The sequence below is a fragment of the Lithobates pipiens genome, unplaced genomic scaffold, assembly GCF_037356315.1.
Source record: "Lithobates pipiens isolate NorthernLeopardFrog02 unplaced genomic scaffold, aLitPip1_a1.2 Scaffold_16, whole genome shotgun sequence".
Lineage (NCBI taxonomy): Eukaryota > Metazoa > Chordata > Amphibia > Anura > Ranidae > Lithobates > Lithobates pipiens.
Genome location: NW_027507748.1, coordinates 38,472,503 through 38,490,487, shown reverse-complemented (window position 1 = coordinate 38,490,487; position 17,985 = coordinate 38,472,503). Strand labels below are relative to the sequence as shown.

At 45.1% G+C, this 17,985-nt stretch overlaps 1 protein-coding gene across 8 annotated transcripts in view; it reads right to left on the bottom strand.

The window, feature by feature from the left end:
* Nucleotides 1-17,985, bottom strand: part of LOC143981714 (nectin-1-like) — a gene marked incomplete at its 5' end in the record, with an annotated part of 192,367 nt that overhangs the window by 115,853 nt on the left and 58,529 nt on the right. For 5 of the 8 annotated variants that reach the window (XM_077479751.1, XM_077479753.1, XM_077479754.1 and 2 more), the window contains 1 exon segment: nucleotides 1,594-1,702. In XM_077479751.1, the coding sequence (XP_077335877.1) occupies nucleotides 1,594-1,702 (109 nt within the window). 8 annotated transcript variants of the gene reach the window in all.

Below are 17,985 nucleotides of genomic sequence, written 5' to 3'. Positions count from 1 at the left end.
TTTGCGGGGGGGCAGTGATCTGAGGTGTCAAGGTGTATGAATTGGGGCTCATCTGAGGCATGGAGTTGCAGGATGTTAATTTCTCCCTACTAAAGTAGTTTACAGCATTTAATTTATAAAAAATAAATTTTTGTGATTATGAGTGTGAAGTTGACTTTATTTGTTATAAAATCGGCACGCTCAATTTCTCTTAAAACATATTTTGGCACACTGCCTACCCCTGATCTATCCAGTAGGGGGGTTCCAACGTACACCCGGTACACACACACACACTCACCGGCCACATTATTATTTAGTGCACCTGTTCAATTGCTTGGTAATACAAATTGCTAATCAGCCAAAAACATGGCAGCAACTCAATGCATTTAGTCATCTAGACGTGGTAAAGATGACTTGCTGGAAGAGGACTGTGGTCATAACATGATGTATTATGTAGAACACTGTCCACCAATGTCACTGATGTTGCAACCTGGGAATCAAGATGACCTGCCAAATCAGATGCAAGGATGAGCAACCCTATGACAAGCACCCCACGTGGAACCCAGTGCCCAAAGGTCACATCCAGCTCATTCTGCAACATCCAGACCAGTAAGGTCTTAATGTGGTGCAGCCCAAAAGCCAGGCCGATGAAGAATGTGCTGAACAGCTGCAAATTGGAGGACAAACCTCAAACCGCGATTTAAAGAAGCGTCTTGTTTGAGGAGTGAAGTGAAGAAACAAAAAAAAAATGCTAAAAAAAGTCACAGGTTAGTCTTTAAAACCGATTGGAAAAAAAGCTGTCCATCCTCATAGGACACTAGCAATGGAAGAGGCCGACCCTGCTTGTCAGTGTCCAATCCTCCAGTAGGCAGCAGTATAACCCAAAGTGTTAAAGGGGGTTGTAATCCCTTGTGTTTTTTTCACCTTAATGCATCCTATGCATTAAGGTGAAAAACCACCTGGCAGTGACCCCCCCATTTTACTTACCTGAGCCCCGTATTTCTGTCAGCATAGACATGCCCTCTCTCCACGGAGTCCCGGCTCTTTATTGGATTGATTGATAGCAGTGCCGCGCCATTGGCTTCCGCTGCTGTCAATCAAGTCCAATGACACGAGCGCCGGTGGGACGGGGCTGATTCCGGCATTCGTGTCTATGGACGCAAATTCTGGACTCGGGAGCGCACCCGCAAGGTAACCCTTGGGAGAGCGTTTCTCCTAGGGGGGTTATCTGATGTGGGGAGGAACCGCAAGAGCCGCCGGGGGACCCCAGAAGATGAGGTTCGGGGCCACTCTGTGCAAAACTAGCTGCACAGTGGAGGTAACAAAAAACAAACCCTTACAAGCACTTTAAGATTTCCTGTGTCCCTGAAAGGACTAGAAAGAAGAAATTTATACATTTGTTGCCTAAAACGTGCAGGGAGCCCGAGACCTCAGTTGGGCTTTAAAATGTATTTACTACTGGAATATAGAAATATTTGAAAGTCAGTAATCTGGTCATAATACCACCTAAAATGTTTAAAAAAAAAAATGATAAAAAAAAAAAAAAAAAAAAAAAAGTACAACAAAAAACCAACAGTTTAATAAAATAAAAAAATAAAATAGTTGTTTTCCCACCTTCTCCATGTGAAGTTGGTAGCGGGTGGACTTGAGTCTTCTAAACATATAAACTGGACAGCCCCATTGTCTAATGTCCTCACCTCCACTCGTACAGAATCTGGTGAATCTAAAAAATAAAAACAAGGGCTCTTAGGGTGGTCAACACTGCCTGATAAATGGAAAGTGACGCAACGTGTTCAAGCATCACCTGATATGTCTGGCTGTGTGAGGAGCAACATTGAGCACTCCCTGACATATCAGTCAATGATCAGACCATGTTCTCTACACCATGTGGCCCTTGTTCTCAGTCCCACCCTTGGGTAGCCCATAGATATGAGAAGCAGTCACTTGATTTACCCATTTTCAACCAAAACTGGGTGGAGATGCCTTGTCTGAGGCTAAAAGGTGGATGTCCTCTAGTTGGGCTTTTCCTGGGTAACATAGGCAAGACTGAACCAGTCACAATCACTATTGTTTTCCTCCCTCTCCTTTTCACCAACAAACTTGCTAGGGGTTCAGGCTGACCTTGTGCCCTCATAAGACTTTCTTACTCCTTTAAAATCTTGATCTTCATTAAAGTTGTTGTAAACCCTTACAAACCACTTTGACCTACAGGTAAGCCTAGATTAAGGCTTACCTGTAGGTGCAAGAAATATCTCCTAAACCTATACGGTTTAGGAGATATTTACCTGAAGACAGTCACCGCTGTCTAGGGCGCATGCGCCATAGACAGCAGCGTGCAGGCGCACTGGGCAAGCCGCAGATCGCGGCGATATGCCGCGAGTGTCAGCTCCCGTGCGCATGCGCAGGAGTGACATCATCGCTGCTCCGGCGAATCACAGCGCCGCAGCAGCGAGACCCACCGAGAAGATGGACGCTCGGAACTACAGGGGCAGCGGTGACTTCAATGGCTCCTGTGTCAGGTAAGTGACACATAATGGACTACTATGCGATGCAGAGTAGTCCATTATGCTTTACCTTTGCGGGGAATCAAAGAGGAAGTAAATCCGTCAGGGTTTACTTCCTCTTTAAAGATATCTTAAATGAATATCTTGTAAAACAACCCATTTCATTTAAAATAGAAGTGAAGGAAGGCAAAACATTTTTGTGAAGAGATTAGATATATAGATAGATATATATAGATATATAGATATAGATATATATATATATATATATATATATATATATATATATATATATATATATATATATATATATATATATATATATATATAGAGATATATATATATATATATATATATAAAAAAACATAATTAATACTTTATTTTCCCCCTTTTTTTTTAGAAGTGATCACATCCCCTCTGTTCTCAGCTGCATAAGAACCGGGGGAGGAGAAGCAGCAGTACACTAAGCTTCCCAGCTTGCTAGTAAATGTCTGTGCAGCGGGGGAGGCGTATTAGGACAAGTCTGATCATTGGAGAGCCCAGCTAGAGAAATTACCACACTGTTCTCCTGCTTAGTGTGGTCAGTTTTTACTAGGAAAGCAGAAGGACTGGCAGTAACACCAGGTATTTCACATAAAGGAAGCAATACAAAGAGAACAGGCTACAATATGGGAAAATCTCCCCCCAGTGGGGTTTTTCCGCAGCGGAATTAGTCATTTAAAATTATTTAGAAACATTTTTAATTGAAAATGTAGCAACAAGACATCAACGCACATAAATGTTTAAAATATGAGCTCCGGTCAGAACATGTCTTCTCCGGTCAGAAGACATGATGTAGTTGAACACAACTACAAAGTACCAAAAGTTTCTGTCATGGCATTGGATCGTGTTCATATCCTTGATTGACTGGAATAAGACCTTACTCAAGCTCGAGCAAAGGTGGATCTTCGGACTTCAGACCATAATACCTCCAGGTCTGAATGATTCCGTTTCCTTTGCACCCTTTTTAAAAGGCTTCTCATCATGCAAGACACAGTAAAAACCCCGTACTACAATATAGATACTTCTATTGTCGTTTTTTTCTTATCATACCATAAGTTCTATTTATCATAAATTTCCTAGCCATAATATAATGCATTGCTCTTATTAAACATTATAATTAAAACTATTAATCATGGTATATTAGAGTTATGAATATAACTCTTTGACTATCCAAGTAGAGGTAATTAACCTTCATTTGGCGTAGTCCCATTACGTAATATGTAATTGATTAATGTCCAAGCACAATAGTTTGACTTAAACTGCTTTGCGTTTTCTTCCTTTCATTGTCTTTCAGATCCCAGTGCTTCCCGAATGTCTGGCTCCTGTGCGGGATTCCCCACCCATGTGTCTTCACGGCAGGGGAAGAGGGCCATCCATCGCTCCACATATGCTGCATAGGCGGGGGAAATTTACCTTTTCACCCACAAGATGGAGCCATTCCCCTGCTGGCGGCATCCCCATTCATGTCCAGATGTTTGGGTTCCCGCGCATGCACATGACTTCATTCAGTCTCGCTATTGTGGCGGAAGTGATGTTGGGGCTTCCGGCACACAGAGGGAGCCACGAGCACTGCCTCGCGGTATGTATGTTTGGCGATGGGAGTGGGGGGATTCTCCCGTCACCTGCAGCTAACTGTGCTTAATTGGCACTGATAGAGAGATATAGAGAGAGATATAGAGAGAGATATAGAGAGAGATATAGAGAGAGATATAGAGAGAGATATAGAGAGCTGGGTGATTTTCTCTGCGATTTTTTAAAAAGAAACTTGATTCACCATTCAAATTTAAAAAAAAAAAAATTATTTATGGAAACCGCGCTGGTCCTGAGGAGCTGTGGGCAGGAGTTTTTAGGCGAGGCCATGGCTTCGGCCTAGTCCGCGGCGTCCAGCCTCGCAGACTAGGACAAAGCCGCGGCCTCGTCCAAAAACTCCTGCCCGCAGCACCTCCCGACCAGCGCGGTTTCCATACAAAAAAAAATAAAATTCTAAAAATTTGAATCGTGAATCAAGTTTCTTTTTAAAAAAAATGGTGAAAAAATTTAAATAAAAAAAATAAATAAATAAAAAAAATCGATTTGCTGAAATTTTTAGTCGATTTGACCTCTCAACTCGATTCAAGATTTAAAATCGATTTTTTCCCCATCCCTAATATATAGATATATTGGAATATTTGACACATTAGACACTATAGTGGGATTTGGTTTGGAATTCTAAATATCTTACCACATTAAAATCACTCTTATTATCACGCTTTGAGAACTTAATTCTGATTCAGCTTTTTTTCCCCTTCCCTCTTTCCTATGGCTTCCACATCAGCATTTATACAACACATTCACTCATTGTTCATTCACCTATATCACATGTTTGCATCTCACACCCTATTTTCTTTCATCTGTCATACTGACTTTGGCTTTGTTAGTTTTTCCCACGAGGATCATTTTCCTTTACTATTTGCAATTCACACGCAAACAATTATACCCTTCACATTCTTATCAGTCCATTTTTATTCACATTTCAGTATTTAACCGCTTCAGCCACGGAAGATTTTACCCCCTTTCTGACCAGAGCACTTTTTACGATTCCGCACTGCGTTGTTTTAACTGACAATTTGCGCGGCCGTGCGACGTTGCAACCAAACAAAGTTGACATTCTTTTTCCCCACAAATAGAGCTTTCTTTTGGTGGTATTTGATCACCTCTGCAGTTTTTATTGTTTGCACTATAAACAAAAAAAGGACGATCATTTTGAAAAAAAAATAAATAAATAAAAAAACGCATTCTTTTTTACTTTTTGCTATAATAAATATCCCCCAAAAATATATATAAAAAAAGCGAATTGTTTCCTCAGTTTAGGCCGATATGTATTTTTTTTTTTTTTTCTTTTTTTACCAGAAATATGTAAAACCCCCAAAAAACACAGTAATGGTATATTGATAGGTTTGCGCAAAAGTTATAGCGTCTACAAGATAGGAGATAGTTTTATGGCATTTTTATTATAAATTTTTTTTTATTTTTTTTACCAGTAATGGCGGCGATCTGCGATTTTTTATCAGGACTTTGACATTATGGCAGACACATCGGACAATGTGATCAGTGCTATAAAAATGCACTGATTACTGTAAAAAGATGTGACTGGCAGTGAAGGTGTTAACACTAGGGGACGATCAAGGGGTTAAGTGCGTTCTAAACTGCAGGGGGGAGGGGACTGTGCAGGGGAGGAGATAGATCGCTGTTCATACGCTGTATGAACAGACGATCAGTCTCTTCCTCTCAGAGAACCGTAAATTGTGTTTACACACACAGATCTCGGGGGCCAAGCGGTGATCGTGACCGCCGGGCACTTGCATGGGCTCGGGGGGGGGGGGGGGGGGGCGCCCCCTAGTGGCTACAGAGCGAAGCAACATTAAAAATGTTGTTTCACCCAGCCATGCCTTTCTGCTGCAGTACAACTGTGGCGGCTGGTCGACAAGTGGTTAAGCAATACTTATTTACTCAATTCATGAGACTTTTTGCCATTTGTGATAACCAGTTCATTATAGACCTTTTCCATCAATACAAAAGATTATGACCTATTCGTTAATCCACAATCCAAGCATATGGTAGCTTATTAGACGTTTATTGGAACCTCTGATGCGGGTGTTGGGATTTTCTTCTTTTTCCGCCCATCGTTGGCTGCATTTAGCATGGCTCTGTTAGTCACATGCAAGTGGGTCTCTCCCTTGGAATGTGTGTGACACGAATGTACGGGATTGCCGATTGACTTTTAAAGGAACCCAGATCAGGAGATCGTTCATGTGCACCTTTCCTTGGTAGTTATGCCGCGCTACAATTTTCTATTGTGTATACGAGGGACCTTGTGTTATGGAAATTCTTACTGTTGATATTACATAAACAATGTCTATATATTTTTTGACAGCAAATGAAATCCCTGAGGAAGACGTTGACCATGAATGTCGAAACGCATTGCTCCTTGCTGTGAAGGCCAGTTATCGGTGGGGGGCAGGGGCCATATTTTTTGTTACTGGTGTAAATATGGTCCAAGGACACACTGAGCACCTTTGCTGCCATTGTACTATTGCTGGGTGTCCAGTGTGCTCCTGTTCCTTTAAGGGGGATCGGGCTGCCTCCAGGCTCACCCGCCCCTCATCTATCCATTTTATGCATGTGCTTCCACTGTGAAGACACTTATAAATTCAGTAATCTTAGGACTGCAAGCAATACACAGGGTGCCGTGAAGAGGCCTTGCAGCTTTCATATGCGTTTGCAAATGCGTGCTAATTAAACCCGTTTTTAACAGACTGTTGGATGGGTTAATTTGGTTGGTCAGCAGACTGGTTGGCGGGTTGAGCTATGTAATGTTCTGTTTTTGTCTTTCATACATAAACAATGTCTGTATATTTTTTGACAGCAAATTAATCCCCTGAGGAAGACTTTGACCACAAATGTCGAAACACGTTTGGATTTGCATTTTAGATCACTATATACTGTTGTATGGTTATAAAATTGTAAAATTTAAATGGTGATACATATCTCTGACCGGAGCTCATATTTTAAACATTTATGTGTGTTGATGTCTTGTTGCTACATTTTCAATAAAACACATTTAAATGACTGTAATTCCACTGCGGAAAAACCCCACTGGGGAGATTTTCCCATATTGTGACCCATTCGGGGTGGCAGCAATTATATCACTCACATTCACGTGTTTTTCCCATGATAAGAGAACAGGAGACTTTCTGATACAAGTGCATGGTACAGCAGGCACAAATCAAGAATATGAAGTGATGGCGTAACAAACGCTTTAACTGTTTGTAATCCTTATGCTACTAGCATTAGTAAATAAATATGTAGGCGTATTATATTTACTTGTTTTAAGATTTTTTTTCTTTAGTTGCTTCCTGTTTTTCTAGCCTAGGCCAAAATGATGCCATAAAATCCCAGAAGTCTTCATGGCAATTTTTTTCTTATATCGGGAGGAGGGGCTAGGATTTTTTTCCTTCATTTTTATCGTCTGATCCTGCCAGACACTTCCTGTCATAGGGTGACCACGCTCACGGTTGGAAGGCAACTTTTTTTTTTTTGGGTTTTTTTTTATATCAGATGATGTTTCTGGACAGTTGAAACCTGATTAAACCTAGCCTGGAATGCCAGCAGAGCAAGATTACCCAGCAGGGGGTGTGTACCTGAAGAATGCATATCGGAATCTTCATCTGGAAAGTAGGATTCACGCATACCCCCTGGCGGTGGGGTATGGGGAACCGGTGAGCTTTGGTTCAGACCACCCGGTGATATGAAGATTAAAGTGCCTAATTGGCTGGCCAACACCCAGGAAATCAAAAGGCCAATTGTTGCTGGATTGCTAACCTGGGTCAAGAAGTTTGATGTTGATATAACAGTGCCCACTAGTGGAGACTGCAGTATGGTTCCTGGAAGATGTTCGGGGGAAGAATATACTTCCTGGTGATTAGGAAGGACGGGCTCTTATGGAGTTTCATTGGACAGAGGACTACGCAAATGGGCAGAAGGTGTTTGTGTGGGTGGTGTCTGGGCATGCTTTAAAAAGTGAGGGCAAATGATGAGGCTCCCTCTTTCCCATTGAGCCCAGCCAAGAGACACCAAATACAGAGTACGACCTTACATAAAGCATCATCTATGTTCTTTTATTTTAATAGCTCTGCAGTATTTTTATTTTTTTATGGTTTTAGGTTAGCATTTCTACTTTCTTTGTAAATAAATGAGATTTTTGCTTATTTAAAGAGGAAGTTAACCAGGGAAAAAAAATACAACATATAAATAAACCCTGCAAGGCAAAGGCATAATGAGCTAGTATGCATAGCATGCTAGCTCATAATGAATAACTTACCTGAGATCGAAGCCCCCGAAGCGGTCCTCGTTCATCTCCGCGCTGCCATGTATGCCGGAGTGACTTTCGGGTCTCGCGGCTCCGGTGCTGTGATTGGCCAGAGCTGCGATGACGTCACTCCGGCGCATGCGTGCGGGAGCCGTCAGTGACGGCACGTTTGGCTTCACTTGGGGGCGCGCCCAGTGCGCCTGCGCCGTTGTCTATGGCACACATGCGTCGTGGACAGCGGTGCCCTTTTTTTGCAAAATATCTCCTTAAAGAGGAAGTAAACCCTAATGGGTTTACTTCTTCTTTGTCTCCCTGCAAAAGTAAAGCATAATGGGCTACTATACATCGCACAGTAGCCCATTATGTGTCACTTACCTGACACAGGAGCCAGCGATGTCACCACTGTCCCCTGAAGCACGAAGCGTCCATCTTCTTCCGGGTATCGCTGCTCCGGCCACTCACAGCGCTGGAGCAGCGATGACCTCACTCCCGCGCATTCGCATTGGGAGCCGCCACTAACAGCATATCGCCGTTAGCAGCAGCGTACTGCTAACGGCGATAGTGAGCCGGCGCATGCGCCGTAGACAGCGGTGCCTGTCTTTTTGTAAATATCTCCTAAACCATGTAGGTTGAGGAGATATTTCTTGGACCTACAGGTAAGCCTTAATCTAAGCTTACCTGTAGGTCACCATGATCCTTATCAGAGCTCTGATAGACTAGCTAATTATAGGAATAGATAAGATAATATTTATAATTAATGGGGGAAATTCAAACCCACCCCATATTTATTTCACTCACTTACTATATTGTATCTAAGGAAGAGTAGTACTGTCAACCTAGAGTTAGGACTAGAGAACCCCTGTCTCTCCTTGTTTCTAATAACCAGATGGTCCCCGGCCATCTCTTTGGCCTTCGGAGGACGGGCACAGCGTTAGGACGTCACTTCCAGCATTCTGTCAAAGGAGCCAACCCGTCAAAATCTCCAATCACATCACTTCCAGTGACTCTTCATCAGCTGTAATTGGAGATCACGACAAGTTACCCTTTTTCACAGAACACCGGCAGCTTATACACTATGGTACACAAGTTGGCCTTTTTGACAGAACACCGGGTAAGGAGTAAAAAATTTGTCGCCGCCTTGGAGGAGCCCATTTTGTTGTTTATAAGTGGACGGAACCAACAATGTTTACTCATTCTAGCATGTAGCGTATCGTATACGGTGCCGATGCTTGGACAAATTACTGATGCTGGAGAGTAACCGGAAGTGACATGATTGGAGATTTTGACGAGTTGCCTCTTGAAAGAACACTGGCAGATTTAAACACTACTGTGTTTTTAGCTGGGACGTTTAAGTTTATTTTTGTATCTTAGGCTTTCCAGCCTAGAGGAGAGATGTGGGAGATGTCAATAGGAGGAATAGTGCCTCGTCATTGGGGTCAATGGGGGGGGGGGGGGAATAGTGCCTCGTCATTGGGGTCAATGGGGGGGGGGGGGGGGAATAGTGCCTCGTCATTGGGGTCAATGGGGGGGGGGGGGATAGTGCCTCGTCATTGGGGTCAATGGGGGGGGGGGGAATAGTGCCTCGTCATTGGTGTCAATGGGGGGGGGGGGGGGAATAGTGCCTCGTCATTGGTGTCAATGGGGGGGGGGGGGAATAGTGCCTCGTCATTGGTGTCAATGGGGGGGGGGGGAATAGTGCCTCGTCATTGGTGTCAGTGGGGGGGGGGGGGAATAGTGCCTCGTCATTGGTGTCAGTGGGGGAGGAATGGTGCCTCGTCATTGGTGTCAGTGGGGGGGGGGGGGAATAGTGCCTCGTCATTGGTGTCAGTGGGGGAGGAATGGTGCCTCGTCATTGGTGTCAGTGGGGGAGGAATGGTGCCTCGTCATTGGTGTCAGTGGGGGAGGAATGGTGCCTCGTCATTGGTGTCAGTGGGGGAGGAATGGTGCCTCGTCATTGGTGTCAGTGGGGGAGGAATGGTGCCTCGTCATTGGTGTCAGTGGGGGAGGAATGGTGCCTCGTCATTGGTGTCAGTGGGGGAGGAATGGTGCCTCGTCATTGGTGTCAGTGGGGGAGGAATGGTGCCTCGTCATTGGTGTCAGTGGGGGAGGAATGGTGCCTCATCATTGGTGTCAGTGGGGGAGGAATGGTGCCTCGTCATTGGTGTCAGTGGGGGAGGAATGGTGCCTCGTCATTGGTGTCAGTGGGGGAGGAATGGTGCCTCGTCAATGGTGTCAGTGGGGGAGGAATGGTGCCTCGTCATTGGTGTCAGTGGGGGAGGAATGGTGCCTCGTCATTGGTGTCAGTGGGGGAGGAATGGTGCCTCGTCATTGGTGTCAGTGGGGGAGGAATGGTGCCTCGTCATTGGTGTCAGTGGGGGAGGAATGGTGCCTCGTCATTGGTGTCAGTGGGGGAGGAATGGTGCCTCGTCATTGGTGTCAGTGGGGGAGGAATGGTGCCTCGTCATTGGTGTCAGTGGGGGAGGAATGGTGCCTCGTCATTGGTGTCAGTGGGGGAGGAATGGTGCCTCGTCATTGGTGTCAGTGGGGGAGGAATGGTGCCTCGTCATTGGTGTCAGTGGGGGAGGAATGGTGCCTCGTCATTGGTGTCAGTGGGGGAGGAATGGTGCCTTATCATTGGTGTCCGTGGGAAGAATGGTGCCTCCTCATTGGTGTCAGTGGGAAGAATGGTGCCTCATCATTGGTGTCAGTGGGAAGAATGGTGCCTCATCATTGGTGTCAGTGGGAAGAATGGTGCCTCATCATTGGTGTCAGTGGGAAGAATGGTGCCTCATCATTGGTGTCAGTGGGAAGAATGGTGCCTCATCATTGGTGTCAGTGGGAAGAATGGTGCCTCATCATTGGTGTCAGTGGGAGGAATGGTGCCTCATCATTGGTGTCAGTGGGAGGAATGGTGCCTCATCATTGGTGTCCGTGGGAGGAATGGTGCCTCATCACTGGTGTCAATGGGGGGGGGGGGGGGAATAGTGCCTCATCACTGGTGTCAATAGGGGGGGGGGGAATATTGCCTCATCACTGGTGTCAATGGGGGGGGGGATAGTGCCTTATCACTGGTGTCAATGGGGGGGGAATAGTGCCTGATCATTGGTGTCAATGGGGGGGGAATAGTGCCTCATCATTAATGTCAATGGGAGGAATAGTGCCCCATCGGTGGTGTCAGTGGATGGAATGATGCCTCAAGGGCCGGATAAAGGCAAGCAAAGGACTGCATGTGACCTATAGGCCACAGTTTGGGGAGGTAGAGCATTCAGCTCAACGCAATGTCTTGGGTGTCTGGGGACAGATAACAGCGGAAGCCCAATAGGGATTTTAATCTATTCCAGTGTAGCTTAACAAGCTTAAAGTGTAACTCCAGGCAAGCGACTAGATACACAAAATGAAATGCACATACAAGAGCAGGTTCAACCAATCCTGTCCTAAGATTTACACAGTGCAGCCAGACACCAGAACTAGGTTGGTGACCTCACTTTTCCCTACTGCGATTATGCAAGACAGGTGGTCACCTCCCCACTCCTAGCCAATTACTAGACACTGTAGAAGCAGCAGCAGACTGATGAAGTCAACGCTTTAAAGAGGAAGTAAACCCTGATGGGTTTACTTCCTCTTTTTTTCCCTGCAAAGGTAAAGCATAATGGACTACTATGCATCGCATAGTAGCTCATTATGTGTCACTTACCTGACACAGGAGCCAGCGAAGTCGCCGCTGATCCCTGTAGTCCGCCGCGTCCATCTTGCTGGTGGCGTCTCGCAGCTCCGACCAATGACAGCGGCGAAGCCGCGATGACGTCACTCCCGCGCATGCGCACGGGAGTCGCGCCTCGCAGCTCCGCCGCTGTCATACGGCGAGGCCGCGATGACGTCACTCCCGCGCATGCGCACGGGAGTCGACAAATTTGGCAAATCCATTCTTGGACTTGCCGCATTTAGTGCGCATGCGCGCCGCTGTCTACGGCGCATGCGCCGTAGACAGCGGTGCCCATTTTCGGGCAAATATCTCCTAAACCATATAGGTTTAGGAGATATTTCTTGGACCTACAGGTAAGCCTTAATCTAGGCTTACCTATAGGTCCAAGTTGTTTGGAAGGGTTTACTTCCCTTTTAAGGTGTTTTAGAACAATACAATAATAAAGATGCACCTAACAATTTCCCACCTTTTCCATGTGAAGTTGGTGGCTGGTGGACTGGAGTCTTCTACACAGATAAACTGAACAGCCCCATTGTCTAATGTCCTCACCTCTACTCGTACGGAGTCAGGCGGATCTAGAAGATAAAGACGAAGGGACTTAGGGAAGCCATACAGAGTCTGATCGTTGCAAGCGACACAACACCATCAAGCATCACCCGATATGTCTCGATTTGCGAGGATTCAAAAACAAGAGCTTCCAAAAAAAAAAAAAAAAAAAAAGGGTTTTAATATCTCTCGTATGATGGTCAGTGATTGCTCAATGTTCCTATATTCTCAGTCCTATCTAGGACAACCCATATACATGAGGGGGCATTTACTCAATACTTTTTTTGGCCAAAATGAGGTGGCGATATCTCATCAGTGGTGGCAGACAGCCATCCGATGGCTGGGGTTCTCCTGGGAACTAGGTCTAGTTACGCATGTTCTCCTCCCACTCAGCATGCTTAGCCAGCAGGGCCAGCCTTGTGATGTCACAACACTCTTTCCAGGATTTATCAGGTTAACAGCTTTGGTGGTCACACTTCCAATCTCCATCTAATATCTACAAGCGGTCTAATGCCAGCCTTATTTATTGGTTACTAATGGAGGACCTATCTATGGTGTTCCACAAAAATGCAATTCAAATTCACACCAGTAAAGGACAGTTTGGATCCGAATGCCTTAAAAATGATGATGGACTCCCCTTATGTTTAAATACATTTAAAGACAAAATACAGTGCATTTTCAGTGAGCATATATAATGGAGTTATGATTGCAGTGATCTTCTTTGCATAGACTAAGACCCCATTCACACCTGAGCGTTTTGTAGCTTGAAGCCTGAAGCTACAAAATGCTAGAGGGGAAAAAAAATCTATTATTCTCAATGGAGATGGTTCACATCTCCACTCCATGTCGGCTGAAGCCGAACGCCTGAAGCTCAACAAGTTCCGGACCTTTTTTTGTCGCTCGAATGGAGCAGATTTGGGCGTTTTTGTTCTTTTAACATTGGTGACCTTTTGCCCTGCACAAAATCGCAGCAAATCGTGGTAAAAAGCGTAGCGAACTGCGGTAAAAAATGCTGCAAAAAACGCCGCAAAATCGCGGTAAATTCGCGCAATTTTCTGCTTGAAAACGCTACGCTCAGGTGTGAATGCAGCCTCAACATGTATCAGATTCTTTCTGCTTAGAATACTATTGCTTCTGTCCTCAAAAGCTTGCTGTTAGTTAGAAATGTGTTTAATTGGACCCAAGTATATTAATTGAAGCCCAATATACCATATCCAATAGTAGATCCCCATTGAGGTTATTCAGGCGACTCCCGAGGCTCAACGTGCCTAGGAAGCCCAAGCCAATTTTTTTCCACCATTACTGTACCATTAGACAAGCCATGTACACCCCAGGTCTTTCTGCCTCACCAATCCAGCCAGATTCCTCCAGTCATCCGACTCCCCTGGGTCAAGCGCGCCACATATACAGCATACAGTAACTATTGGCAAACAGCTGCATAAAAGCATTTTGTCCTAAGACTTTATTTAATAAAGTTTTATAAGTAAGCTCTTCAGCGGGGTGGATTTGATTTAAATCAAGTTGATTTAATTCATGATTTAAATCACGAGTAAAAAGGCTTGGTTTAAATTATACATTTTTAAAGAGCAACCATCATCTCTGTCCTGCAGCGGCTGCTCCTCTGACCCACTGTTGACTCACGGCAGTGACACAACGAGGTGAGGGACGTGGCGGCAGAAGGTGAGTGGATGCCCGCTAACAGGCGCTGCCATGATGGATCTGAAATGACAGGTGCTCTTTAAACATAACGTTCTTGCTGGTAGTTAGAATCTTTAATATTTTCAAACAAAATGAAGGTTTCCTATTTAGAATAATAAGCTGTCAGGTTGGTAAAACAGCGAAATCAGAACCAATTTAATCATACAGTTTGTAGTGTACATAGATTTGCAAAACAATGGGATAAAGCAATATTCCTGAGGATTGGTTTATCTCATGGTTACTGTGAAATTGTGTGAATGCAGAGCATGTTATCTCAGCTTGCAGCTCTTCGATTCATTGAAAGAGTTTACCAATAGAAAACGATCTTTAGATAGATTTTTATTCCAAATGCATCTTAAAAAATAAATTTGATAAAAATCAAACAAATCTGATTAAATTTTTTTTTTTAAACAGATTTTTTTTCACTTTTTTTTGTTAAATCATTGATTGTTATCCACTGCTCTTCAGACATTTTTGCATTTGATCGTTAATCTGCATTTACAAAGCACTTGTCAAGTGTTGTTTAATAAAATTATTTTGTATGTATAATCCATAGACAAAGCACCATAGACAGTGGTGTAGTGGTTGGCACTCTCACCTAGCAGTAAGAAGGGTCACTGGTTTGAATCCCAACCACGACACTACCTGCCAGGAGTTTGCATGTTCTCCCTGTGCCGGCGTGGGTTTCCTCCGGGGACTCCGGTTTCCTCCCACAATCCAAAGACATGCAGGTAGGTTAAATGGCTTCTGTCCAAAATTGACCCTAGTATATGAATGGGGACCTTTGAGAATAGGGACCGATGTGAGTGTACAATGTAGAAGGATAGGGACAATTGTAGACACTCACTCAGGGTGAACTGGATGGACTGGTGTCTTTATTCAACCTTACTAACTATGTAACTATGCAACCTCCCTAATCTCCTGAAGAAGTGGACTTCTGGTCTATGAACCGTGTTTAGTTCTGCCCTACCCATCTAATCTATATATGGATTACAGCTGACCTCCAGGTAAGATATTAATTGCATACTTACATTGCTCCAGCTTGGATCAATGTAAGTAAGTATGCATATCTTATACCGGAGGGCCCACTGGGGAAGCTGGAAATCCCTTCAGCGAGTGCACGTTGGTCTGCGAGTACCTGTGTATTGTCTTGTTGAGTATTAATGTCAGGAAGCTAGTTAGGTAATTTGGACAGGGTATAATCCCCAATCCTCATTAAATTAGTAGGTACGATGCCCGGTAGGTGTGGAGAGGCGACTTGTTGTACATCTTGCGGCATGTATGCGTTCCTTGATCATCCGATCAAGGACGAATACTGCTGTGCAAAATGTAAGCACATGGTTTCCTTGGAAGCCCAAGTTCTGAATCTGGGGAAGCAACTGTCAGCACCGAGAAGACTCTCCATACTAAAGGAGAGCCAGGAATGTACACAGCGGGTACAGGCAGGGGATAGCACAGAGGCGGGTGGAGACAGAGGTGCAGGCACTAGGAAAGTGTAGATGGGCGACAGTCAGGAAGGGTAGAGGGGGAAGTGGCAGGGAGGCTGATGCAGGGCATTTGTGGCAAATTCGAAAGCCGCGGAACACCCTTTCAAATTCTATGAGAGAAATCAAAAGTGCTAATTTTAAAAGGTTAATATGCAAGTTAAATGGGAGTCACCCATTTATGCAGGTGATCCCGCCCCCCTCTGACACCAGGGGAAAGCCCCCGTGCATCAGAGGGGGCGGGGTCACGAAGGAAGACCAGAAGAAGATGGAAGAAGGGGGCTTCCAGATTCAGATAAGCCCCCCGCCCACAGGCCCCCACAACCACCAGCCAAGGGTTGTGGGGATGAGGCCCTTCTCCCCATCAACATGGGGACAAGGTGCTTTGGTGGGGGCTACCCCAAAGCACCCTCCCAATGTTGAGAACATGTAGCCTGGTACGGTTCAGGGAGGGGGGGGGGGGGGCGTCTGAGACAGTAGCTTGTCCGCCACCCAAGAGAATCCGCCAACATCCGAGCCCACCGGCTCCATCCACGGCCATCCTACCTCTACTCTACCTGTCAACACTGCCATGGACGATGAGGCGCAGAAAGAATCCGCCTCAGTAGCCCACAAAGCTAGATTTATTCATGGCGTGTGGGCTCCAACAAAATGGCTAAGATCACAAGGCCGCCATAAACAACGGTCACGGGGGACAATCTTCTACACCCTCCACAGCACACACATACTATGAATTCTCCTCCGGAGCATCCAGCCCATCCACCAGAGGTCCACCAAAAGGTGAAGCAGGGGAAACACTCCCCAGTACGGCCGCAATCTGACACAAGCAGGCACACTCCCCAATGATCCCATAGCTGCATTCCCCACCTCAGACAAAACCATCTCAGACACTATGCTGAAAGATGTTGCTGTCCCTAAGATCATCACTACATGCAGACCTGATCACAGGGATTAACAAGTATCAGAGGGAAGTTCAGGCTGTGGGAAGCAGGGTGGACAGAATGGAGAATAAGATGGATGAATATGCATCTTCTTACAACGTTCTAGTTGAAGCACATACTGCTCAGGGAGAAGAATTTGCACGGCTGAAGGACAAAGTCGCAGATTTGGAGGACAGATCCAGGAGGAATAACGTCAAGATTAGAGGCATCCCAGAATCTGTTCCACCCAATCAACTCCTACAGCAGGGATATGCAATTGGCGGACCTCCAGCTGTTGTAAAACTACAGGTCCCATCATGGGCGTCAGGCTTGTGACTGTCAGAGTCTTGCTATGCCTCATGGGAATTGTAGTTCTGCAACAGCTAGAGGTCTACTAATTGCATATCCCTGTCCTACAGTAGTGGACAGAATCCATAGGGTCGCCAAACCTTCATTCCTCCCCGATGAAACACCAAGGGACGTTTTATTAAGGGTACACTACTACCACGTGAAGGAACAGATCCTACAAGCATCGAGAAAACCAGACACCATTCCTACACAATATGCCACTATACGTCTCATCCCTGATCTTTCCAGGCACATGCTACAACATCGCCGCAATCTAGCGACAATCACCAAGGCTCTACGGAACCACAAAATTCTCCACAAATGGAAATACCCTTCAACTCTCTCCATAACGCATAATAGATCCACTGTATACATCAACACGCTGGAAGAGGGAAGCACAGCCCTCTGGAATTGGGATATCCTCCCAGATCAGGCACTGCACCAGCCATCTACATTGAGACCATGCCAGGTCCCCAACGAATGGCACCTGGTATCTCACAAGTGTGCAAACAAGAAAAACACAGGTGGTAGCTCACAACCAAAACACAGGAAATCACTAGACTCCCCGGTCACAGGAGTAAACAAGTTTCTCTCCTCTAACCCTCCTCATGCAGATAGCAGTTACATCTGCACCAGGATCCGCTACAAGATCCATTTCTCATGTTCTTTTTGTTAACTTTACCTTTTTTTTATTGCTTTGGTTCCTTGTTTAATGCACAGACTGCAGCTATGATTATTCCTCTATTGGAGAAGACAAGACGCAACTTTCCATACAGCGATGTTCCACACAAAGAACCAAGGATCACAGTGAGTACCCACGCAATATATCCAACCCAGCAAGTACACCTAAACATGACGTGACCTGCATATCGATCAATGCTAAGGGATTAAACCACCCCGCCAAAAGATTCTCAAT